We start from the raw sequence: 25,288 nt of genomic DNA on the forward strand, positions 1-25,288 counted from the left end.
CAAGACTGGGTTATCAGTATCCTTATCAGTCTGTCCAAATCCTTTCCATTAAAGGGTCAGTAGCTCTGCTGCTAGCACTGAACCTAGGTTGCGCTGTAGAATCAATAATGCATCAAAAAGGGCTAGTTCTATTAAAAGCCATCACTCAACTTCTATATTTCACATTTGTTGTATTGGGGGGGGGGGAGGACATGGGGACCACCCTTTAACTAGCACAACAAGATTTAACAACATTTTGGAAGGTGAGTGAGGCTAGAAGTATTACCGTCACAACCCTATCTGTGGATGCTTAGCAGGGCAGTCTGCCTCTGCTCTGTCCCTTTTTAAATCGAATAATTGTTTTTTGGGGGGGATTATTTCCCCCATATCATATTTCCATCAGAGAATTTCACTGTGATGCACACAGTGGCTTATTGTGATCCTGTAAACCAGGCCATTGCTTCCCCCTTTTCATTCTGACATCCTATTTTCCAAGAGAGCATCTCCCTACTCTAAAGGCTGTCAGCTCTAACAACCACTTTTCATCAGTGTAATTGTTCCCACTGGAGAGGTCAACCTACACTTGTGAGCTTAACTTGCTGACCTGCCATTAATCCTGCATTAAGGAGGGGAAAAAATACAGAACATGCCAAACAGAAATAGATTGAAACTCGCCATTATATTTCATTTGCATAATTAAAGCTCCATGATCTTGAAAGTGTATAAATTATGAGACCAGGTTTTTTTTAAAAAAAAGCACTGAACACAATATAAACAAATGCTGAAACATAGCAGAACACATTTAGGAGAACAGGTTAGTAGTTTCTGCACTGAAAAGGAGACACATGAGCACATGATCACTGGAGTGTCTGCCTGAAGCTTTAGCATGCTGAATCTAGACATCCCACATCGATAGCACCAAACAGGAAGAGGTACCAAGTTACATGGGGATTATGGCTTAAATTTATACCAACTTGTGGTGATCTTGCTAGTACATTTGAGGTAGTGTGAGGAAAAAGGTAATTGATGGACTCCACATGACTTTTAGGTGTCAGAGACACTGATTCAACATTTTCAAAATTTGCAAACCCTCTATCTTAAAGGGAATATGCACCTTTAAGGGAAACATTTTAATTCTGGGGACCAAAAGTGCAGGGTATTGAATGCTACAAAAGAGTAAGTAATAAATAAATAAAGTAGTATATTGACCTTTAGTCCATATATTATAGATTAATGCTAATCAGGAACAGCTATTAAAAGTACATAAAAGGCTTGCCTCCAGTTTTCAGTCTTTACGTCAGTGGTTTTACTTCTTTTATCAGCTGGTTTTCAGGAAGAGACAGATGTTACAGCTAGAGAAATGCAAGGAAAGCTGAGGTTGACTTTGGATAAAAATCTCTTTCCAAAACGTTTCCCTAGATTTAGTAAAATATGCCATGTTTTCCCCATAACTTGGGAGTTCCTCAGGGAATCTTGTCCTCTGAACTCTTTTCCAGAATGTTCTAACGTCCCAGTAGCTCTGGCTGCTCCCTGATGCAAATTGATAAATGGTATGAACCTCAAGATGTTCTTGGCCAGGCTGAAAAATGAAAACAAACTGCATAGGGCAGAGGGATAGGCCACTTTCTGAACTGCAACAAGCTATGTTTTAAAGCCACAACTTTTACTTTAAGGCCTTTATACAAAGGACAATATTATAATAAGTGGGCATTAAAAATCAACATAAAGATATACATGTGGCTTTACATAACCCAAATGGCTGAAATCATTAACCTTCAGAGCATACTATTCCACAGAAATTATGAACAGCACTTTTTGTTTCTGCCAACTCCTTGCAAACCTTAACATGGATTACCTCCTTATGACCCTCAATGCATATGGGGCCCCTCATGGGTTCTGAATGTGGAACCAATACAAAAAATTCAGATAAACAATAAATAAATCTAAACTGATTAGACTTGTGGTCTAAATGTTTAGATGTTACCAGTAGGCCAAGAAGAAAATGAATTAAATTAATTAGCACTCATTTATAAAAACCATTATAAATGAAATGATATGCGTCAGATGGACAGATTACTAAAAAATAAAATAAAAACGTGAAAGAAATGCTATTCTGTTACTCTTACTTCTGCAGAGAAACACAGTAAGTTGTGAAAGGTACTGAATTGATGGTACTAAGGAAATAAAAAGAAGATATGGAACTGCATAATTTTATGTTTTGGTATGTAAGTTTGACAAATAAGAAATAGATAAATCGCTGAAAGCTGACAAAATGGCCAAAATGCTTGGATAGGTATCTAACTTGACTTTACAACTCACAATGAGCATTTACTTCTGATGCATTTGTTCTTTAACAGTAAACACAGAAAATAAAGAAGAATGCGCCAGGAGCTACTTTCCGTGGATGAGACGTCCACATTTATTTTTTTCCCATAGGCATTAAAAATGGCAGTGAAGTATTCTGTGAAAGAGGCAGGGAATGAGAAAGGTGCAGATATACTGGACTGAGGTTTGTGCTTCAAAATTACACCATTCATTTTAAAAACAAAATGATATTTATTTATAACAATTTCTTATATGTTCTCTCTCTCTCTCTTCTGTTTAAAAGATGTCAGCTTTTGAAATCAGTTTTAAAATGACACACGGCATTACAAATGATGGCACTTCCAACCAATGTGGCATTTCCATATTTACACCAACTAAAAAGAAATTTACAAGACATGATAGCATACAATCTTGACATTTAGCAATAGTAGTAGAACAAGAAGGGCATCCATTTTTTTTCTGTACAAACTATGAGAACAAGACTTTTATTCACATTTTTAAAAAAATCATCTGTAATTTGATCTGTCCTACACATTTCCAAAATCCCTTTCCCCTCAATTCTCAAACCTTTCGTCACGTTGCCCACTCCTTCACCAGACTATAGGAACTACATGTAATTAGGTCTAACATCTAAACAGAGCAAAAAGTTCTCCCTTTCCAATTTCTCTCCCATCCTCCAGATAATCCCCATTGAGGAAAGAAACAAACCATTCTTCCATGTTTCCTTCTTTGTATTTCACTTTCACATTTCTCTCTCAAAAAAGCAAAACCATCACTCAATCTCTTCTCAACCAAATTTAGAAAGATACAGTGTTCCTTTTTGTGATTTTCTAATGCTACACCCAAGAGTCAGGTGACCCAGGGTATTGTTCTGCTCTATAAGAAGGTCGTCTGGTAGAATAGAAGTCTACATAGTTTGTGGTTGACTTCAGTCCGTACTGCGTTGTGTAATCTGTAGTGGCTGGGAAGTGAACTCGTTCATCAAAATATGGGTCTTCATAGCTATGTGGGGACTGCAGATATAACCTGTACGCATCATAATTCTTTCTGTTGGAATCATCTTGACTGTAGTACAACTGCTGATGCTATTGAGAAAATAAAACAAACAAGCAAACAAAACATACCCAGAATTATTCTAGTTTTGAAGAGCTACGTAATAGATCTCCATGCATACATGTAGCAGTAAATTATCAATTCACAGAAAAATAAAACCATTTATAAAACCATTTCCAAACTATGCCTTCGCTAGACTCTTTCACATCCACAATTCTCAATGAGGAAAAAGCTAACCAGATACAGAGCCTAGATAATTTTCAGAAGGTTTATCCTGGGATCATCCCGAGGTCATCCCTATTCATGTAAATGACACCCAGGGGATCCCGGGAGCAGGCAGGGATGACCCCGGGATAAACCTTAGGTCTAGCTAAGGCCCTATTAACTATTATATGTATTAATCAATAAAATAATGTATTTGGTCTGCCTTTGTCCCAGTGAGAATCTCAGGTCTGCGAAGTCAAATGTTTCCTTTTGTAAGAAAAGTAGTATAGAGCTACAGAATATGTAACCTTTGTAAACAGGCAGAAGAATAATTTATTTTCAGAAACAAGAACAACTTATCAAGAGTTCAAATGCAGCCCAAATAGGAAAAAGCATGAAAACTGAATGACAAGTCATGGGAGAAAACTGGAAACAAAGGCAACCTTTCCAAGAGGTTTTTGGTTCTAACAACGGAAGGGATATAACAGTATTATTTGTTTGTGAACCTTCTTCACATATGTTTTCATCACTTGCAACGTTTTAGAAAAGTATGGAAGACAAGCACCGAGAGGACCCAAAGCAGACTGTACAAACCACCCACCATCTCCCGGTCTATCATCCCTGGTGAGTGCAGAGCTGACCAGTTGAACATTCTCATTTTTAGCAAAGTGATTGCAGCCCATCTAGACCCCTGAATGGCTTGCCTGGCAGGATCCATTCTAGCCCATTCTTCTGTAGTTTTTCCCAACCTTTGGGCATTTGTTCCACTGCCCATCTGCTCATGCAGCAATCCCAAATATATTACTCCTGTTGCTTCTTAAGTTAACCTTGGTGGTTGTTGTACACAAAAAATATTTTTTTACAAAGTAGATTTACATATCTGAGAACTCTTTATCTATCACCTCGTATTATTTGAGACCAGCTGATTCAACTTCCCTTTCTAGGGGTCTTGTTTTCCCTAACATTTGCACCTCTGATTCTTCTACACTTTGTCATTGTTTTTCTGAATATGCAGCAAACTGTAACTTGTTAATATCATGTGTCAGCCAGTAAAACCATGATTGATTCCACAGTTGTGACTTTACTCAAATAATACGATCTCTTCCTAATAATCCCATATACTAATACCGAACTCATTCTTCATCTATAGCCAAAAACCATCTACACAAGAGGGAGGTATCAGCAGGGTTGGGTTTGCAGAAGTTTAAAAAAAAAGTGAAATATTTTCTTTTAGGTGAAAAACACCTAATAGGTGGTGGTGGGGACCTCGAAACTGCTCAATGAGTACTGAGCATGCTCAGTGGGCATCACATGTTGATAGAATGTGGTTGGGGCTGTTGAGATTAAAATAGGGAATAGAATATCTTGGAAGAACATGGCTGGCATCCTGAACAGGAACATTTCACACAGTTAACATTTTTTGCAGGTCCCACTTATATGTAATAATCACCTCCCCACTGAAGACCTTTCCACACGCTCCCAGATCTGCTCCAGAGGGACCCCATAGTATGGTGAATTTCCATTCCCCCCTTACAATTTTTTATTGTGGTTAAGGTAACTTAAGAAACTGATTTTCTCTCCCCTATTCCAGTCATCTACGCCTTCCTAGTTTTTATACATTTTGTGTCAAACATCTGAACAAAGTGAACCTTTTAACAAGTGCAAAATAGAAGTCCCTCAATCAAGCTCATTCACTGTTTCCACCGCTTTCCATTAGTAGCTCACACTGTGGCACTTTATCAACCTCCTCCTGAAAAAGGTACTTATAGTGCTGTTCCTTTTTCTTTTTCTTTTTTTTGCTAATTGCAAATCTTGTTGTGCTACTGACTTTCTAATTTTACCCCTATATTCTTGTACTGCTTTAAGAATTCATAATCAATTCTTCCTGTGTGGAGGACAAGTCTTTTGCATCTCCCATATCACATAATTTGCAAATATTATTTATAGCTTTTAGTATGAAGATGTTTTGCATACCACTTCAGTGTAAGCCCACGTCCTTTGTTTAATTTCTGTCTAGCATTTGTGATATATTCTTGATCCAAATGTCCAGGCTTTGTGTTAGTTTTGCTTATGACAGTGTTTCTTAGAGGAATAGAGATGGGGCAAATGTGAGTGGTTGCTCCCCACCATATATTTATTTTTTTACTTTATTATTGCATTTATATCCCGCCTTTTCCCCCACCAATGAACCCAAGGCGGCGTACATCCTCCTCCTCTCCATTTTATCCTCACAACAACCCTGTGAGGTAGGTTGGGCTGAGAGTTTGTGACTGGCCCAAAGTCACTCAGTGGGTTTCCATGGCCGAGTGGGGACTAGAACCTGGATCTCCCGACTCCCAGTCCAACACCTTAGCCACTACACCACACTGGCTCTCTATATGCATTCATTTTAAACACCTGAAGGGGGGTTGGCATAAATCAGGTGTAGCAGCTTTTCAAAATCATTGCCTGAAGTTAGAAAGTAATTTAATATAATATAATAACAATTTAACAACCATTAGGTTAAAATAATAACCATTCAATTAAAACCAAATGCACCATCATTGTGATCGATACTGGCATTCTTTAAATTAAGATTTCAGTGTTTACCTGTAGTCGTCTATTTTGGTCTCTTGCTGGTGAAGAATAGGAGCTGATATAAATTGGTGAAGGTTTGCTGGACCCTGTGGGAAAACAGTGATAGAGGATTAAAACTGGTACTTGGCTTTCTCAGATTTCATGGTGGTTGACCTCCACACTTCCTTGAAAGAAGAATGGAATTGTATGAAGCACTTCAATATATTATATCAATACTTTTTCGGAGGGGAAGAGGGCTATAAGTGGCCAGAAGGACCTCTGGAATCAGCCACCTGGAGATCTACTCTGCATGGTGGGGGGGGGGGGGCGCCAGCGGCTCCTGCCTCCAGTGGTTATTTTGATATATACTGTGATCTGAACCTCTCTCAGGCTAAAGTTGCCTTGCAGGTTCCAACCCTCCTTAACCATTTCAGTTATATAATGATGCTGGGCTTAATGATACAAGGAAGATGACAAGAGGAAGGGAGGAAGCCTCTCAGCCAGAACTGGTCACTGCTAAATGTGGGTTCCAATCTATGGCACAATGAACCAGTTGATGGGGAACATGGGTGGGGGGTGCTGTTGCACCACGTCCTGCTTTGTTGGTTTCTTGGTCGACAGCCGGTTGGCCACTGTGTGAACAGAGTGCTGAACTAGATGGATCCTCGGTCTAATCCAGCATAGCTCTTATTATGTTCTTATATTTTTTGTCAGCATTCATGAACTAAGCATATGAAGCAGTATCCAATGCTGTTACAGTGCTAGCGTAAACCGATGTTAATGCAACGCTGCTAGCATGATAGGCAAAGAGTTAACAGGGTGATTTGCCACCACTTTTACCCTTTGCCTATTTGGTGCCAAATCACTGTTTTTTCCCCTTTTCCTATCAATTGCTAATACCATTATGCTAGCATTGGTTTACACTAGTACTGTGACAGTATTGTATACTGCTGCATGGTTCTTGAAAAAGAAAACACAATAAAATATTATACAGTGGTTTTAAATGGGAGGACACCCATTGGTGTTCCAATAACACTCATTACTCCTTGAGGCTATTTTATTGCTGCTGTTTTTGTTGTGTACTATGTTTTTTTTCTCATACAAAATACATATTTTGTAAACAAAACTTTATAATAATAATAATAATAATAATAATAATAATAATAATAATAATAATAATAATAATTCGGTTCCATCTACTGGTCCCTTACCAGTATACATGTCTTTATGTGTGATCCCATCACCTTGGCTATTGTAATACTGCATAGAGGTTTGGGTCCTATCGTATTCAGAACGAGGATCTCTAATTCCTAATAGTGCCGGTGATGAAGATGTACTGCCAACTGAGGAAAAGAAGGTAACAGAGGAAGAAAAAGAGAAAGAAAAGAAAAACAGAGACTCAGTGCCAGACAAAAAGTTTGGAAAAGATAAGAAGATTCTTTGGAAATGCTTTATAATAAATGACTATTTGACATATGGTAAAAAGTGACAATAAAGGCCTAAACAGATATTCACATGGAATATCCGGAAGAAAGATTTGCAGCATCTGAACATTGAGAGTCAGTGTGGTGCAGTGAGGAGTATGTTGGTTTAGGACTGGGGAGACCCAGTTCAAATTCCCATTCAGCCGTTAAGCTTGTGCCAGTCACTCTCTGTCAGCCTAACCTACCTTACAGAGTTCTGAGAATATTATATGGGGGAAACCAGGTATGCCTTCTTGAGCATCTTGGAGGAAATGCAGGAATATAACGTTAATAAATAAATAAATACATTTGCAGCAGTGTGTATAAATCTAGGTTTTAATGATGTTTGTTTATGTTTGAATAAAACATAAACAAGGTTTATGTTTGAATAAAACAAAAAAGGTGTATCTTGTGAAACTGCTCCAGAATATTGGGAACAGAAACTATAAAAGTATAAGAGACTTTAAAAGCTAGCCTGTTATGAAGCTTGCCATTCTGGGATCTTAGATGATTCCAGGTTCTCTAGTTTCTCATGTATATTCACTACGAAGTACCTGAATGGATTTCAAGTGATTCCAAGTTACCAAGCTTCTCAACTATCTTCGTTACAAAAAGCCTGAAGGGACTTTGGCTCAGTATTTGCTAAGTTGCTTGACACTATGGTCCTTTATATTAGGTTTGCTGATACTGTTTGACTCCCACTGCGAATAAATATGTGTCTATATATGGTTTAGGTGCTGCAATTCATTCTTTCCTATAAGCAAGATCCAGCCTTCTACATGGGACTGACAAAGCACATGCTGGTTCTGGACCTTCAACAGCTTTAAGGAGGAAGCGGGTGGTGCCTCTGAACCCAGCCATTGCCCAAGTCCTTCCTCTAAAAAGAATCTGCCTCTTGGCGGATGAAGAGGAGATGACTCAGCATCAGAGGCACTGGATAGTGGGAAGTGGGAAGAAACACAGGTTTGCAGTATTGTATCAGCTCTGGTCCAGGGTATCCCATGCTGTGCATGTGTGAGGCCTTTACCTTGAATTGCAGACTTACCCAAATGCATCCTAGGAGCTCAGAGATAAGTGGATAGATGCACTAGGGATTCAACAACCATCTTGTGGCTGCAGGATCTGGGAGGCCTTGCACTGCTAATCAATCCAGCTCCTGTGACGCAGCCTGGTGGGTCCATAACATTACACCCAGCAGGTAGCCAGTCTCAGCCTTGGGGAAAAAAGGTTTTCTTCCTGTCCCCAGCACTGTCTCAACAACAGTTGGCTCTGCACAGATCGCCTTCATGTGAGGGCTGGCCACTGGGAGCCTACTGGGAGGCGGGGACTGTAATGTTGTGCCCTAGCCTTGGAATGTGGGTATGCATGGTGGGGAAGCAAAAACCACACACTGCCCCTTTCGGCTGGATGAAGATGTTGCTGATACTGTAGGCCAGCAGCAGTGCACATATGGGAGGCCCTGAACCTTGGTTCCAGCCCTTCGTGGCTCACTGCTTCATATGGACATAGGAAATTGCCTTCTATTGAGTCCAGACCATTGGTCCATCAAGTATTTTCTACACGGACTGATAGTGGCTCTTCAGTGTTTCAGGCTGGTTTTTTCCCTACCTGGAGATGCCGGGGACTGAACCTGGAACCTTCTGCATATAAAACATATGTTCTACCATTAAGCTACAGCCTCAGAGATCCTTTATGTAACCCCAAACCTCCTAAATTAATATTGTTTAAGCCTGATTGCAAATGCTGTCTCTTTGTCCTTCACACTATACAATATAAATACTGTGGAGGAGCAGAGTATCCAGTTAAAAGCTTATAGATGGTCTCTTCCAAATTCTGTCCTAACAAACACAAAAACAACCTGTCAAACAGGATAGTATAAACTGAGAATGAACCTCTTAGGTTTTTAAAGATGTGTACCAGTTCAGGGAAATTAATAACATCAAATCTGGTCCCATACAAAGGAAAAGGTTTATTAACTGACCAGACTGAATGAGAGGTGACATTTGCTGATTTGTTGTAGACAAGGAAGGATGTGATTTGAATCTGTCACGCTCAAGTGTTGACACTGGGGTAATAAAATGATTTTGATTCCAACCATCCTGTGGAAGAAGAAAAAAAGAGGTCACATGAAAAAAGAAGACATTTCATTAGAAGAAATGGTTTGGATCTCATTGTGGAATTGAATTCTGATGAATACTAATTTTTGTTTATATGTTACCTTTTTATAAATGCTACGGAGATCACGATATTGCCATAATGTGTTCAGCACTTGGGCTGCTGCCTTGACAACCTTCAATGATGACCTGAGAAGAAAAATGCTATCAGACATGCTTCATGCTACACATAGACTGGAAATGGAATCCTGCTTTACATAACACCAGATTCCTCATCAAGGAAAAACTGGATTGTATAAGCAAAATGAATTATGAAGGTTCTGAATAAGTGGACAAGATGAGATGGGGACATTTGTGTCTTGATGAAAGTCAGAAACAGGTTTCTGTGGATAGTGTGTCTCATAAATGGGGATAATAGCAAATGCAACATTGAACAGATGGTCAATATTGTCAGCTCTGATACCACTTGCTGGGGGAATGGGTGATCTATATTGCTTCTTCTGTAGTGTTCCAGGTTGATCAATATAGCCTCCCATGATATTTGACATATATGCGAAAGTGCTGTGTGAAGTGATCTGAAGTTTTGGTGTATGGTGTCACCAATATGTGGATGACACCCAACTTTTTAATTAGATTCTGGTGTAGCACTGAACGAGTGCTTGAAATCTGAGATGCACTGGATTAGGATGAACACACTGAAATTCAATCCACACAAAACATAGACGATGATAGTGTTACCCATCAGTATCCTAGATAGATGGGGATATGTTTGCTGTGTGTGGGGTTGCATTTCTCATTTAGGACAAGGTTTGCAGTTTGGGAGTACAAATGGACCCATCACTGCTCCTGGATGCCAAAATAGTGACTGTGGCCTGGAATGTTTATTAACAGCATAGGTTGTTGTACCAAATGGGTCCATGCCTAGAAAACAAGGATCTTGTCAATGTCAATAATATTTCGGGAATTTCTAGATTAGATTACAGAAATGCTCTCTATGTCTAGATGCCCTTGAAGAAGGCCCAGAAATTATAACTGATACTGAATATGACTGCCTATTTGTTAACAGAAATATCATACCTGGTTTAAAAACTACCATAGTTACCAGTTTGTTTATGTGCCCAATTCAAGGTGCTAGTTTTGACCTGTAAAGCCCTAAACTGTCTCAGTCCTGAGAATCTCAGTGAATACCTCATTCTGTATGAGCCCCTTCTCTATGATATTAGAGGGCCTTTGGAGGTGATGGTCCCTACGGTGTTAACATCCCTTTCCTTGAAATCCAAGATGGAACTCTTTTGCTGTGTCTTTTTTGTTTGATTTCACCTGATACTTTTGAAGCTTGGACACAATCACACTGGTTTATTTGCATGTACCTTATTTTTGTAATTGTTCAGTGCAATTTTCAATTAATTGTTATTTTAACTGATAATTATAACTATTGTTTCATTATTATTGTGAAGCATTTTGAGAACCTTTATAGTTGAAGAGAAGTACACATATATTGTAATTAATGAATACTGTCATAGCTGACACTGTTGACTAACATGAGAGCTTCGGCTATTGGGCGATATAGAAATGCAATAAATAAATAAATAAATAAATAACACTGGAGGTGGCTGGGATCAGGAATCCTTGCACACAGGGACTTAACTGAATTGGCATCATTGGCTTCAATTCAAGAAGTGCTCTTGTGAAAGTGCAAGGGACTTCTGCTCATGTAGGGTAGCCCTGATTTCCACTGATTTTTCCCTTTCAGTACATCCCACACTATTATAGAGAATCCTCTGATTCTCAGGAGCAGCTGAGAACAAGTGTTGTACAGCAGTTAAAGTGTTAGACTAGGCCTGGAGAGACCTGGGTACTAGACCCTACTTGGACAAGAAGCTCACTGGGTGACATTGGGTCAGTCACTCACTCTTCAGACTAACCCACATCACAAGGTTGTAAAGATAAAATGGAGAGAGGGATGATCATGAACATCATCTTGGAATCCTTGGATAACAATAACAAGAATGTAAACACGTCGGATTTTAGTTAATTCTGTTCTGTCTGTGTTTTATGGATTGTCAGGCATCTTTTGTTCTGTCACTTGCTCGTTGACAGAATTGGATTTTTTTTAATGAGAATTTTGTTGTACTACTTCGTATTAGCACTAATGAACTTTAATTAACTAATGCAGATTAGTGCATCTGAAAAGTACTCACTAGCAGTAATGCGCACTTGAGCTAATATATATTTGTGCAAGTCTTCCCCAAGTTAAAAGAAAATATGTTCTGCAAGTCTGCGGAATCCACGACTTTGAAAAAAGCCAGTCTGCTGCGGAATCTGCAGGTCAGATTCAAAGAAATCAGAATTCATTTGAATCCATTGCGGATTTGTCAAACATTCCTACTGTAATGATGGTGATGACAATATTAATCATACTTTTTCAGTAGGGAAAAATTGCACAGGTGGACTTACACTCCGATGGTTTTAGACTCTTTTGTGGGGGATGTAATAAGCTGGGTTGGAGAAAGGGGTCCTGGATTTTAGGGACAGTTTAGTAGTTAATGGTAGTATTACTGATTTATTTATTTATTTATTTGCATTTTTATACAGCCCAATAGCCCAAGCTCTCTGGTCAGTTTACAAAAATTAAAACCACAAAAACCATTCAAAATATAAAACAACCAGTATAAAGGCATAATATAAAATACATTATTTTTAAAAAGCTCTCTTTTTCTCCCAAAGTCATGTACACATTCCCCCAGCATATTTCCATGCAACCTAGCAACCTTTAAAATAATTCAAATACATGTTATTTGACTTTTGACTACTCCAGATAGCCAGAATCTCTGCTGGACATGCTGGAATTATATCTATATATCTAATCTATATCTAAGGGCAGCTCCACTTTGTGAATGCCACTGAAATTTACAGGGATTTTGGTCTTGAGGTGTTTTACAACATTTTGTCCAGAAATAAATCCCTGTGGATGAAGAGACTGGCAGGGACTGTGTGGAGTTATAGAAAAAAATAAAAGGAATAAATGGCCAGTTCACTCTTTCTCCTTTCCTAAACAGATTGGAGCTATATAAGGCTGGCCAGCTAATTAAACAAACCAAGAATGCAGAAGAAAGCACTTCCTCAATCAATAGCTAATTTTATACATTCTGTTTATCAGGAGGAAATGGAAGATTTTCACTTGTAAAATTTTAGCATCCCATACTTGCCTATCACCCCTTCCTTTCGTTATGTTCACCAGTTTTTCTATTCCTCCAGTGTCAGCCAAAGCTTTGGCATTTTCCATGTTTTTGCTGGTGACCTCATGCAAAGCACAGCAGATTGCTGCCACAGTTTCATCAGAGAGAATGTTTGGTCCATTGCCTCCTGGAAGGCGATTTACCAGGTCTCGCATAGCATATTTACCTGGAAAAAAATCCATACAGAAAAACCAGGCTACAAACTGCACTGAGATAGATAAATAGATAGATAAAATGTCATTCAGAATCACACTGCAAAGATACATACAGAACCAAAAGCAGCCAGAGGGGTAGAATATATTATTTTTTAAAAAAATCATAAAAAAGAAAGAAATCCTTCCACTCTACGGAGTGGAAGCAGACACTACAGTGCCATTTTTCAAATTAAAAATGTACCGCATCTTTTTTCTGGATTAGGGGGGAAAGTGATTAAAAAATATTATGGCGATATGCCAAAGTACACAGATTTACACCAATCTGTGTACTTATTTTAGATAAGCTTGTTTTAGCTGAGCCATTTTATAGTAAGACACAATCACATTAATTGTATAAGTTTCAAACAACCTGTGGTTTTGCAAAATACAACAGATATTTCACTATACTCTTTCTTTTCAAGCTGACTTGGACTTGATAGACAACAAAATAGGATAGAATTTAATCTTAGCTCTAGTGAGTAAAGAAACAGTAAAGTAATTTTTAGAGTAGGAAAAAAAATCAATTCCTCAGATTGTGGGACTGGGGTTCAGTGAAAGGTTTCCTTTCATGAAGGGTAGAATAAGGGCAAGCTGTAGATAGATAACCTGTTCACTTCATTTTTCATGCATAAAGAATGATATCTGAGGATCTCTTGGATTTCACTCTCTTACAAAGAAAAAGATATAAATTCTACAATAACCAAAAGAAATAACCTAAAGCTAAAAGAGTAAATGCTTTGGTGTGGGCTGTTATGATAATTAACAACTACCCTGTAAAATATAAACAGGAGAGGTATATTTGTATATAAATGATAGCTAGCAGCTAGATTGAAAGGCATTAATTCTCTGCTACAGTGCCAACAGACAAATTCTGATATTTAACTAAACAAGATATACTACTTGATTGCAAACCCCTGTCAAAGCATACTTTTAAAACATTTTGATACACAATGGGTTAGATCCAGACTTAGTCATACTTAAAGTAGACCCATTGCAATCAGTGGGACTCAGAGCACTCATGATTTAAATGAGACTACTCTTAAGTAGTTTTTTTATTTATGGGGAATGTAATAATAACATAGGGTGACCAAAAGGAGGACAAGGCTCCTGTATCTTTAACAGTTGTATTGAAAAGGAAATTTCAGCAGGTGTCCTTTGTATATATGGGGAACCTGGTGAAATTTCCTCTTCATCACAACAGTTAAAGCTGCAGGTGCCCTGCCCTCTTTTGTATCTAGTCACTCTAGTATAGCTCCTGCAGCTTTAACTGTTGTGATGAAGAAGGAATTTCACCAGGTTCCCCATATATACAAATGAGACCTGCTGAAATTCCCTTTTCTATGCAACTGTTAAAGATACAGGAGCCCTATCCTCCTTTTCATATGGTCACCCTAAATAACATTCACATTGAAATGCAACAATAAAATAATCACTGGTCAGCAATAAAACTATAACTGTAACTGGCTGGGTCACACTTCAGGGGAAGCCTGCATAACGAGATGAAGACCTCTCAAAGTCAGCACTATATATGCCTGTCTGATGTCAATGGAGGCATGCTCCAGGGAGTGGGTGCTGTAACCTTAAAGGCTCTATTACTACTGCTCCTATAGCAAACCTCAAGACCATATGGCACCATCAACAGCGGTCCGTCTGAGAATTGCAACAATTGGACAGGGATGAAGGGATCCTGAAGGTCACCTGGTTCCTAGCTGTTTAGGGATTTTTGTATGTTAACAACAAAACCTTAAGCTTGGCTTGGTAGCTTATTGTCATTCAGTGCAGTTCTTTCAGCACAGGTGTGTGACATGCTGTTGAGAGGAGGCACACAGTAGTAGCCTCACAGCAGCATTCTGCACCACATGCAGCTTTCAGACCAAAGGTAGCCCCGCATAGAGTGCATTACAATAATCCAGTCTTGAGGTTACCAGTGCCTGAACCAAACTATCACAGTCCAGGAATGGTTGTAGCTGGTGTACCTATGCACTCCTAGCCACTGAGGCCACCAGAGCCTCTAGTGACAGAGATGGATCTAGGAGCAGCCCCAAAATATGCACCTGTCCTTTCAAAGGTAGTGCAACCTCATTCAGAATAGGCAACTGACTTATATCCACGATCTGTGATCTATTTATCCAGTGTTCCCATCTTTGTTGTTGTTTATTTGTTCAGTCGCTTCCGACTCTTCGTGACTTCATGGACCAGCCCATGCCAGAGCTTTCTGTTGGCCGTCGCCACCGCTAGATCCCCCAAGGTCAAGTCCATCACCTCCAGAATATCATCCATCCACCTTGCTCTTGCCCTCTTCCTTTTGCCTTCCACTTTCCCTAGCATCAGCATCTTCTCCAGGGTGTCCTGTCTTCTCATTACGTGGCCAAAGTACTTCAGTTTTGCCTTTAATACCATTCCCTCAAGTGAGCAGTCTGGCTTTATTTCCTGGAGTATGGACTGCTTTGATCTTCTTGCAGTCCAAGGCACTCTCAGAATTTTCCTCCAACACCACAGTTCAAAAGCATCTATCTTCCTTCACTCAGCCTTCCTTATGGTCCAGCTCTCGCAGCCATAGGTTACTACGGGGAATACCATTGCTTTAACTATGTGGAACTTTGTTGTCAGTGTGATGTCTCTGCTCTTAACTATTTTACCAAGATTTGTCATTGCTCTCCTCCCAAGAAGTAAACATCTTCTGATTTCCTGGCTGCAGTCAGTGCCTGCAGTAATCTTTGCGCCCAGAAATACAAAGTCTGTCACTGCCTCCACATTTTATCCCTCTATTTGCCAGTTATCAATCAAGCTGGTTGCCATCTTGCTTGTATTCAAACTCAGTTCATTGCCCCTTATGCAGCCCACAACTGTATCCCAGCACCAGCCCAAAGCCTGCACAGCTACATCTGATTGTTTTGTTTACTCTCCTAACACCACACTCGGAGACTGACCCTGTAGGTAGGAATTGAACCACTGAAGTACAGTCCCACCGACACATCCCACAGGGTCTAGGTCAGGGCTTGGGCAGACTTCAGGCTTGCAGGATCTACTTAATTTTTTCCTAGTACCCCAAGATCCACCAACTGGAGTCAGATGCAGCAAGACATACGCTTAGAATTAAAGAAAGCTCAGACCACAAATTTCTTGTTGAGTAACAGAATGAGCAGAGCTCACATTCCTTTCACACACATACAGTATCTACTCCTGTAATCCCATGTTTTCTTCATTTCAGGGGTATAATTTAGGGCAGGAAGAGTCATTTTGTTGCTGCTATGGTTAAACACAACTGGGACTCAGAAATCTTTTCTGATCTACTGCAAATCATCCAGAGATCTACCAGTAGATTCAGATATACATTTTGATCCCTATCCCCAGTCTAGTACACTGACCGATATTCTTTTACAATGCAAAACCCAGATGGAGGGAAGAGGAAAGAAGAATTAATCATCTGGAGGAAATTGGCTATGTCAGCTATATAAACACCTACCTACTCATATCCACATTTTGATAGACATATTAAGGCAGAAGAAGAAATGTTTTAAAAATAAAATTTTAAATGCTGTTGATCTCAAAGGAAAGAATATGTTTGGATGCTGCCAGAACCTGTCATCAGCCTAATGGATCTTCAGAAGGTGATGACTTTTCACCAAGGATGAAGAATTTCATTTGCTATCAAGCTCTGCAAATATAACTCCCTGCTGGAAATGGTTTGTTTTCCACTGACTGCTTGCTTTTGTAAAGTAACACAGATTGGCTACAGGCATGCAAATTAATGTATAAAAACCTACAGTGTTTCTCATATTGGCAACGTGGATAGTAAGGTGTCCTTCAGTACTTACCAATAAGCTCCTTGTTACGAACATCTAATGCCATATTTCTCAAAGCAGTTGCCACAGAAGAAACAACTCGGTCATTGTCCATTCTCAGCAGCTCCACGAGAATTGGAAGCCCTTTCTCTTTCCTGACAGCAGCTCGAATATAGGCTGCAAACTATTACACAAAAATGCAAAGTTATTAAAAGCCTGTCCCTTTAAAAAAGAAAAAAAAAGACCCACCAATATTGTCTTTTGAGTGTTAATACATTTTAAAGGGAGTCATTCAAACTACAAATGAGAGCTATGTACCCAGTTTCCATTAACCAAAGTGTGGGTTTGGCATCAACCTGACATTTGAAGAGTTTTCATTATGGGCCACACAATAATAAAATGAATTACGAGATTAAATGAACTATACTAAGTGATGTTATAATTGTTTTAATAGCTATTAACAAGGTGGTAGCATTTTATGGGAAAAGAGACAAATGTTTGGAAAGTCAGCTGCTGAAACTTTTATAGCAGTATATCACATATTTTTATACAACTTCAAAAGAGAAGTTTTTTTTATCCCTTTGGTGAATAAAAAAGTGATTAAGATTTGCAATGTGGTGCCTTTGCAGAATACCAGCTGTGCGGATTGCAAGCAAGAGTGTTTAGTGATAATACCTATTTGTGAACAACAATTAATCTCCTCTCTTTGTTGAAAACCTATCTGTCTCACCTAATTTAATTAAGCCATGACCTTCCTTCTCTTGACTCTAGGAAAACGCTGGATTTTGAATCTTTGTAGAACCTCTGAGCTAAATGACTGAATACCATATATTTATAGTAAGGATTTGTTTTTCTCCCCTGCAAGTATGTATTGGTAAGAGAGCCTCAGTGTCCTTAACAGAAGCATATCTGCACTGTTGTTCCCTAAAACCATGTTCTGCTTCTACCGCTGTAAAATGAACTGGAGGAGGAGGAGGAGGCCAGAGATAAAGACAAACATAAAAATGTCATCACTCTCTGCATTAGCCAATGTTTAGAAGAGCTTTTCCTGACATTCCCCGACCCCCGGAATTTACACTTCAAATGCAAGGTGGGGAAAACATTTCAATATGTTAAAAATATAATGTGATGGTCTTCATGTGCATCTTAATGGCATATCTAGAAGTGTTTAAGGATGTATTAATTATCTGATCTGTCTTGAAAAATTCCTTCACTTATTTGCTTCAGATTGGCTGCATGCAGATGTAATGCTCAACCATGGTTTTAGTGTTATGAGAATGACAGGGAGACTTGGACTCGTATGCTCTCCCTACTCCTCTCAGGAGGAAGTGGGAGGCGTGTAGAAGCTTTTGTTTCCGTTTTATGTGAGTTGCAGCTTGCTGTGACGTCCAGACCAAGACAAGCTGGTTAATCTTAACTATGGTTTGTTGAAACAAGTCAATTTCAAATGGTAGTTTATGAAGGTGGACTGTTTAAACAAACCAAAATTAAGTTTATCAACAGTTTAGGGTTTGGATGACATGTTAAACTGCAGCTAATTTAACATGGAAGTTTCTGATCTTCTTGTAGCCACACCGGAGGACAAGTGGGGAGTGGTGGCGGCGGGGTGGGGAGTGTGTTAATACAAGGCTTGGAGTTGTTCATTATCAAAACACTAAACCAGCCTTCCCCAACCCGGTGTCTTTCAGATGTCTTGGACTGCAACTGCCATAATCTCCAGCTCACATGTCCAGTGGACATGTTGGCTGGGGATGTTGGGAGTTGTAGTACAAAGCAGCCAGGTTGAGGAAGGCAGTCATTGTCTTTTTAAAAATGAACTAAATATTTAATTTACTCCCACCATCTAGCTCTCAGTGGCGACTTTTTCCTCCCTCAACAGCCACTGGAAGGGCTTCTGAGGAAACATCTGCAACTCAAAGAAGAGAAACTGTAGAAGGGAAAAAAGAAAAGAGGAATGGGGGAGCAAAGAACAGGGCAGCCCAGAAGGATAATAGATGGGTGCCAACCTGAGTTCAATTAGTTCTTGATGTTGGAATCCTGGAATGGATCCTGTTTTGTATTTTCCACTATTTTTACTGTTACCCGGGGACCTGGCAGAAGGGAGGATTCAGCAGAACACTTAAAGGTCAACGATGCAGCTGGACTCTAATTGTATAATTGAATTATTGCCTGGGACTGTATTTGCGTTAATTGGTCAATCAGTGATTGCATCAGTTGTACAGGATTTATTATTTATTTATTTATTTATTTATTTATTACATTTTTATACCGCCCAATAGCCGAAGCTCTCTGGGCGGTTCACAAAAATTAATTATAAAAGTAGCTGTGTTTTGTAATGTACCTTCCTTTCTCTCATGTTACCCCAACTCGATGTATGTTGTGTAATTTGAACATCTGTGAGTATATTTGTATATAAGTGCCAATTGCTAAATTTATTTATATCTGTCAGTAAAGAATTACTTTTAAATGGTACCAAGAAATCCTTTGTCTCATTGTGTCTAACTGTTATAGCTGAGCCGCTGCTTACTACTGCTAACAAATATTAGTTTAAGCCTGTGCGGCCCAGACAGGTTAATGAGTTTCAGAACTAACACTCTGAACATCCTGAACTAATAATTCTCCAACACTTGAATAGGCATATTCCCATCTATATGCATCACCCTTATGTTTTCCCCCCTACTCCCTCCAATCCCTTCCCTTGTGTCTCAGATCTTTATAAAATGTAAGCCCAGGGTAGGAACTATCTAATTATTGATTCTTGTAAGCCGCTCTGGGTGCCTTTTGACTGAAAAGTGAGATATAATCTTTTTTAAATAAATAACTAAATAATAAATACTTGTACAGCTGCATCATACAGAATACTATGAAGGGTATTTCCACTTCCTTTGCATAACTTTACATCTGCACCTGCCAGCCTCCACACATGACTGTACCTGAATCATTGTAGGCAAAGGGGTAAAAATTACTACTTTTATTGTATTGGTGAAATGCAAGTACATCTAAAGAGTTAGTGTCAGTTAAATTTTGTATCTATTGTTTGACTAGTAGAGTAATAGCTATGGGACCATTCGCATGAATATGTTTTTGCTTGAATGGGTGGGCCTTACAAAGTATTCAGAGGAGAGATCTTGTGATCTAAAGAAAGATTTCTGGATAAAAGCGGCTCAAAAGGATCATCTGCTAGCAGTTGCCTGCAAAATGTTGGATGAAAAACGTTACATAACAACTGGCTCTCTACTGGATCAACGTGGCAAAAGAAGAAAGGGTGAAATATCAACAGCTTCAAGTTTCATACACTACCTTCCAGTTGCCTGCAGAAAGATTCTGGAGAGATCCTGCAGAACCCTCCAAAGTAGCAGGGTTGGAGCTTTCAGCTAGAAGAGTTAGATATGGTTTTACTACGGAAGGGTGCCACAACATTTCCACACCTTTAGGAGACTTTGACAATCCTGGAATGGGGCCAACGCCATCCCACTGCAAAAGATATGCCCTTATTATATGGAAGCACAGCCTTTTAAGATACATTCAAAATAATGCTGATTTTTTTTTTTTTAACATCCCGCTACATGTTATTATCAAAAGTAGCTGTTTCTTTCCTTAGCCATACCACTGTAAAATAGGTTGTGGGGACATTATTAATACATTCCTATGACAGATAAGGAAAGGGCAACGGGGAAAGAACAAACCTGATCTTCATGCGAAGTTTTCTTCTTCTTTTTCTTCTTTTTCCCCCAACAGCTTGGTTCTGAATCTTTGCTAGGAGATTCCTTCCCCAAAAAGTCATCCAAGTCATTTATACCCAGTAGGCGAGCCTGAGGCACCTCAAGCTCAAGACGGTAGGAAAGATTCCTTAGTGTGCACACACAGTTTTCCACCGTCTGTAAGTCAAACAGAGGACATTCTATAACAAAAAAGCCGAGTAGAACCATGATCTGGGGCTATAAATAGAAACAGGTTTTCGGAGGGGTATTTGTGAAATAGGATCACCTAGATTTTTATTATGGTGAGTCTGAAACTTGGTCTGAGTAAACCTCCCCAAGTCAAGCACAATTGAGCCTTCCCAAGAATAAGTAAGAAAATCAACAATTTAAAGGCAGATGCTTTAAAAATACAAAATGAGAAGTAATGGGCAAAACCTAGAAAAGCCTGGAAGAAACAAATGAACCCACTCTTGTATTATAATATCATAGTTCCAAGTTGTGTGCCTGCAGGAAAAGCACACTAATGATGATAAATTCAAAGACATCGACCTTCAGTGACACAAGAAAAGTGCAAAAACTCTGTGATTGAAATAATATCTACACATTACAGCCCAAACCAGGCAGGTCTCCTCGTATAAAAAGAAAATCCGTAGTTTAAAAACATTTGCCCACCTTGCTGTCATAATCAGAGGTATTCACACATGTATGGATCACATATAACAATGAATCAACCAGCCCTTCACAAGATCTCATTTGTTTCCGTGCTTCTTCTCCTGCAGAGCTTAGATTCCTAAAGCATAAACACAGAATAGGAATAATGATGAATATCAATATAGTACATTGATATTTGTATTATCAGAGATATGCATATAAGCAACCAATTACCTGAAGAAGGGAAACTGCTTAGAAAAGATGATACCACTTTCTGGGAAAATATAAGTCTTTGGCAGAGTTCAATTTAGTGTACTCTTGAATGATGCTAGATTTGGAGCATCCTGGGAGGACCTCCATGGCTATCAGGCTCTGTTTGTATTTCCCCCAAAATGCTCTCCCAGCTTGTCACACACGGATGACCTGGCAAAATGGGATGGCCCATTTCAGCTCAGCCCCAAGGTATTGTGGGGTGGTTTTTTTGGTGGTGGTGGTGAATTTAATAAACTTCATTTAGATTTATACATCATGACCAAGACCAAAGAACAATGCCATTGGTTCGGCATACCCAAGGGAACTTTGGGATTGTGCTACTTGGCCAGCAGCCCTTTGTGCCACAGAAATCAATGGGACTGATATGACCTGGGAGAAGGATTCTGCTCATTAAAGGAAAAGTAAACAACTCCCTTGGGCCAATCCTTTGGGTATGTGACCTAAAGTACCTCCTTGGCCATTGGCCATTATTATTACATGGTTTACACAAATAGAATGGCTTGACCCACAAATGCCCTTGGCTAACACAGTAAAGCAGGGGGGCCTCAACACGGGGCCTGTGGGTGCCATGGTGCCCTAGCCAATGGTGAGGGATGACATGGCATTCTAACAACATCTCAAGGGCCACATATTCCACATCCGTGCCCTAGTACAAACACAGGCATGCTATCATACGTTTGCTTTTCTCATTATGTAAAAGCATAACATTAGCTTGAATGGTAGAACTGAATAGTTGAAAAGAATGCATAAGAAATTGCTATTTAAGATGAGTACTATAAACACAGTGATTTACCTCAGGCATCCTGTTGTGTTGCGTAGAACTAGAGAAGTCTGGAATTTAATTTTATGATCATCATCAAAGGAAGAATTATTCCACCCAGAATGAGGAACTATCACAGTGTTTGTTAGTGTTGACAGAGCATCTCGAATGATTGTCATTTTTACTGCATCACATGAAGACAAGTTCCAGAGAACGCCTATGGAAAAAAAGATGCATGGTATCATTTAATGGCTAAGACCATTAGATAGTTCTTTCAACTTGTATATATCTTAACCCACAATAGTGTGGGATTGGTAACAGCAAGTAAAAGTAGCACATAAAACAAAACCAAATACACTTCACGGCACTAATAATAAAATAACTTTGCAGCATAAAACCAACAACACTGGCTGTGTATGGGCCTATTCAGAAAAAAAAAACTTAAACCATGGCTTTAACCACGGTGGTTAAGCCAGAAAGCTAGGCCATATTCAGAAGACACCTTAAACCATGGCTTTAACCACAGTGAATAAAGCTTTTTGCTTTATTCACCATGGTTAAAGCCGTGGTTTAAGTTGTCTTCTGAATGGGGTCTATGTGTCTTTGGTTTTCCAGCTTGGCACATGGGTGGTACTATTAAGAAGATGCTCTCAGTTAGAGATAATAATGGAACATAAGGAAGGAGTGAGTTTCTGCAGTAGCCTTCCTGAACTTGGGGCCTACCAAGTGTTGTGGACTTTCGATTCCCATCCATCCCAGCCAGCCTGGGTAATAGTCAGGAATGCTGTGAGCTGTAGTCCAAAACATTTGGAGGGCACCAGGTTGGGGACGGTTGCTCTCTAACAGGGATGGGGAATGTGAGACTCTCCAGATGCCATTGGACAGAAACTTCCGTCAGCCCTAACCAGCATACCCAACAGTGAGGGAAGCTGCTGTTCAACAACATCTGGAGGGCCACATGTTCTCCATCTCTTCTTTGCATGAAGGGTCAAAGCCACTGATGAGTTTTTCCGATCAAAAGCAGCACTGTGAAAGGTAGTAGATATCCAGTGCAAATGCTGGACCACTCATATAATGCAACTTGGAAGGATTCATTTCAGTCAACAAATATAATCCAAAACAGATCCCAGTGCATTTTGTAGCCTTAACCTTCAAGAAAATTATCTATAACCAGACAAACCAGGATGATCCATTGTGTACTGTTGCATTTATATTCTGAAGTGTGCAAAATCAGCAGTAATCTGCCAATGTAATTGAAATATAGGATACACAGTGGCTTACAGACTATGAAGCACTTCTGATTCAGAGTATTTCATTAATAATAGACTCAGAGGTATATTGATCTGGTTCCTTTCTAAATAACTAAAGTGTTTTTCAAAAAATCATCATCATGGATTTATCTTAGATGATGTTATCGAACAATTGGTGTAAAAAAAGAGTATATAGGAATTCTATCCCTTGCCTCATTAAGAGGAGAAAGAACTATAAACTCCTCCTTGGTACAAAAAAGAAAAAAGCAGCAGCAGCAACAAGGTTACAAGAAACATATCTCAAATTGCACATTTAGAACAAAACCTGCATTTTCTTTCTATAGCTTTTCAGATAATCCTCCAACTCATGGCTTGGAAGACTGTTAATGAACCATGTGCTCCAGGGTTCCCCCGCCTTCTCCAATCTTACGCACAGCGCCCCCCTCCCCCCAATAATTGCCTCATTCTCACTATCCACTATTTGTCATGACATCTGAATCCACCAAATACAATTAGGGGTTGCCTGCCTGACCAGCAGAACTCAGACAGAACGCAAGGGACATTGCCTCTCTCACTGGCTGCCAATGTCTACCTTCAAGCTGAACCCACTGTGCTGTATTGCAGGCCACACAGATGATCCCACAGCCTATCAAGATCACTTTGAAGTTTGTTTCTGTCTTCCAGGGTATTAGCTATCCCACCCAATTTTGTGTCAAATTATTTCTAATAATTTCAAATAATTTCTAATTATTTCTAATTTGCTGAAAACCAAGGTCTTTCTCTGATGTCTGCTAGAGAAATAAAGGGTAGTGTCCTATGTAGAGTAGAACCATTGAAATGATAAAACTTAACTCACAACTAACTTAAGTCCGATTCATTTCAACAGCTCTATTCTACATTGAGCAGGGGGTTGGACTCGATGGCCTTATGGGCCCCTTCAAACTCTACTGTTCTATGATTCTACAGGACTAACATTGGATACTACCCCAAAAGCCCCTTCATCTCCCAGGAGTTAAGAAAGGGGAGTCCCAAACATTTTGCTAATGACAAATATACAGTCTTCCTATTCAACTGCTATACATTCAGAGACACAGGAACCACAAAGCCAACAAGAAAAGAAATATTTTCAGGTTTCCATACCACATGATAAGGTGTACCATACAGATTTCTCATGTGCAAAGAAATTATTATTTGATATTTCAACAAGGAATGTCATATTCCAGAAATAATAATGTATGAAAATGTCCTTTAAAATGAAAACAGTGAAGACATGCCTGTCTATCTATTTATTTACAATATTTATATACCGTTCCATATGTAAAATAGATTCTGGAGTGGTGAACATAGCATTAAAACAGCAAAAAGATTAAAACAGCCTATTAAAATCGTTCAATTTAAAACAGAATACCAATAAAAACAGTGCCTGGTCAGCTTGAGGAATGCTTCCTGGAAAAGAGCTGTTTTCAGGAGGCACCAGCAGCAGCACACAGTTGGTTCCTGCTTCCTGCTTGACCTCCAAGGAGGGAGTTCCAAAGAAAAGGGGCCACCACACTAAAGGCTGTTCTCCTGGTGGACTCCAATTGGGCCACAGGTCCATGTGGAACCACCAGGAGCAAGTCCTCTAATGACCTCAGAGACTGGGCAGGCTGGTAAGGGAGAATGCACTCCCTCAGGTATCCTAGTCCCAAGTTACTTATCTATCTATCTATCTATCTATCTATCTATCTCAAATGTTACACAC

General features: G+C 39.4%; 1 protein-coding gene across 3 annotated transcripts in view; it reads right to left on the bottom strand.

Moving 5' to 3' along the window:
• Nucleotides 1-2,371: 2,371 nt before the first annotated feature.
• Nucleotides 2,372-25,288, bottom strand: part of PKP4 (plakophilin 4) — a 114,923-nt gene continuing 92,006 nt past the window's right edge. For 2 of the 3 annotated variants that reach the window (XM_063116520.1, XM_063116519.1), the window contains exons 12-22: nt 22,331-22,514; nt 21,286-21,403; nt 20,599-20,790; nt 20,213-20,386; nt 16,946-17,096; nt 12,904-13,099; nt 9,799-9,883; nt 9,562-9,679; nt 7,329-7,460; nt 6,151-6,224; nt 2,372-3,389 (exon numbers count right to left, since the gene is read on the bottom strand). In XM_063116520.1, the coding sequence (XP_062972590.1) occupies nt 3,141-3,389; nt 6,151-6,224; nt 7,329-7,460; nt 9,562-9,679; nt 9,799-9,883; nt 12,904-13,099; nt 16,946-17,096; nt 20,213-20,386; nt 20,599-20,790; nt 21,286-21,403; nt 22,331-22,514 (1,673 nt within the window). In that variant the 3' untranslated portion in view covers nt 2,372-3,140. The remainder of the gene's footprint in view (nt 3,390-6,150; nt 6,225-7,328; nt 7,461-9,561; nt 9,680-9,798; nt 9,884-12,903; nt 13,100-16,945; nt 17,097-20,212; nt 20,387-20,598; nt 20,791-21,285; nt 21,404-22,330; nt 22,515-25,288) is intronic. The other variant, XM_063116521.1, reaches the window with a different exon arrangement.

Source organism: Elgaria multicarinata, chromosome 2, assembly GCF_023053635.1.
Source record: "Elgaria multicarinata webbii isolate HBS135686 ecotype San Diego chromosome 2, rElgMul1.1.pri, whole genome shotgun sequence".
Lineage (NCBI taxonomy): Eukaryota > Metazoa > Chordata > Lepidosauria > Squamata > Anguidae > Elgaria > Elgaria multicarinata.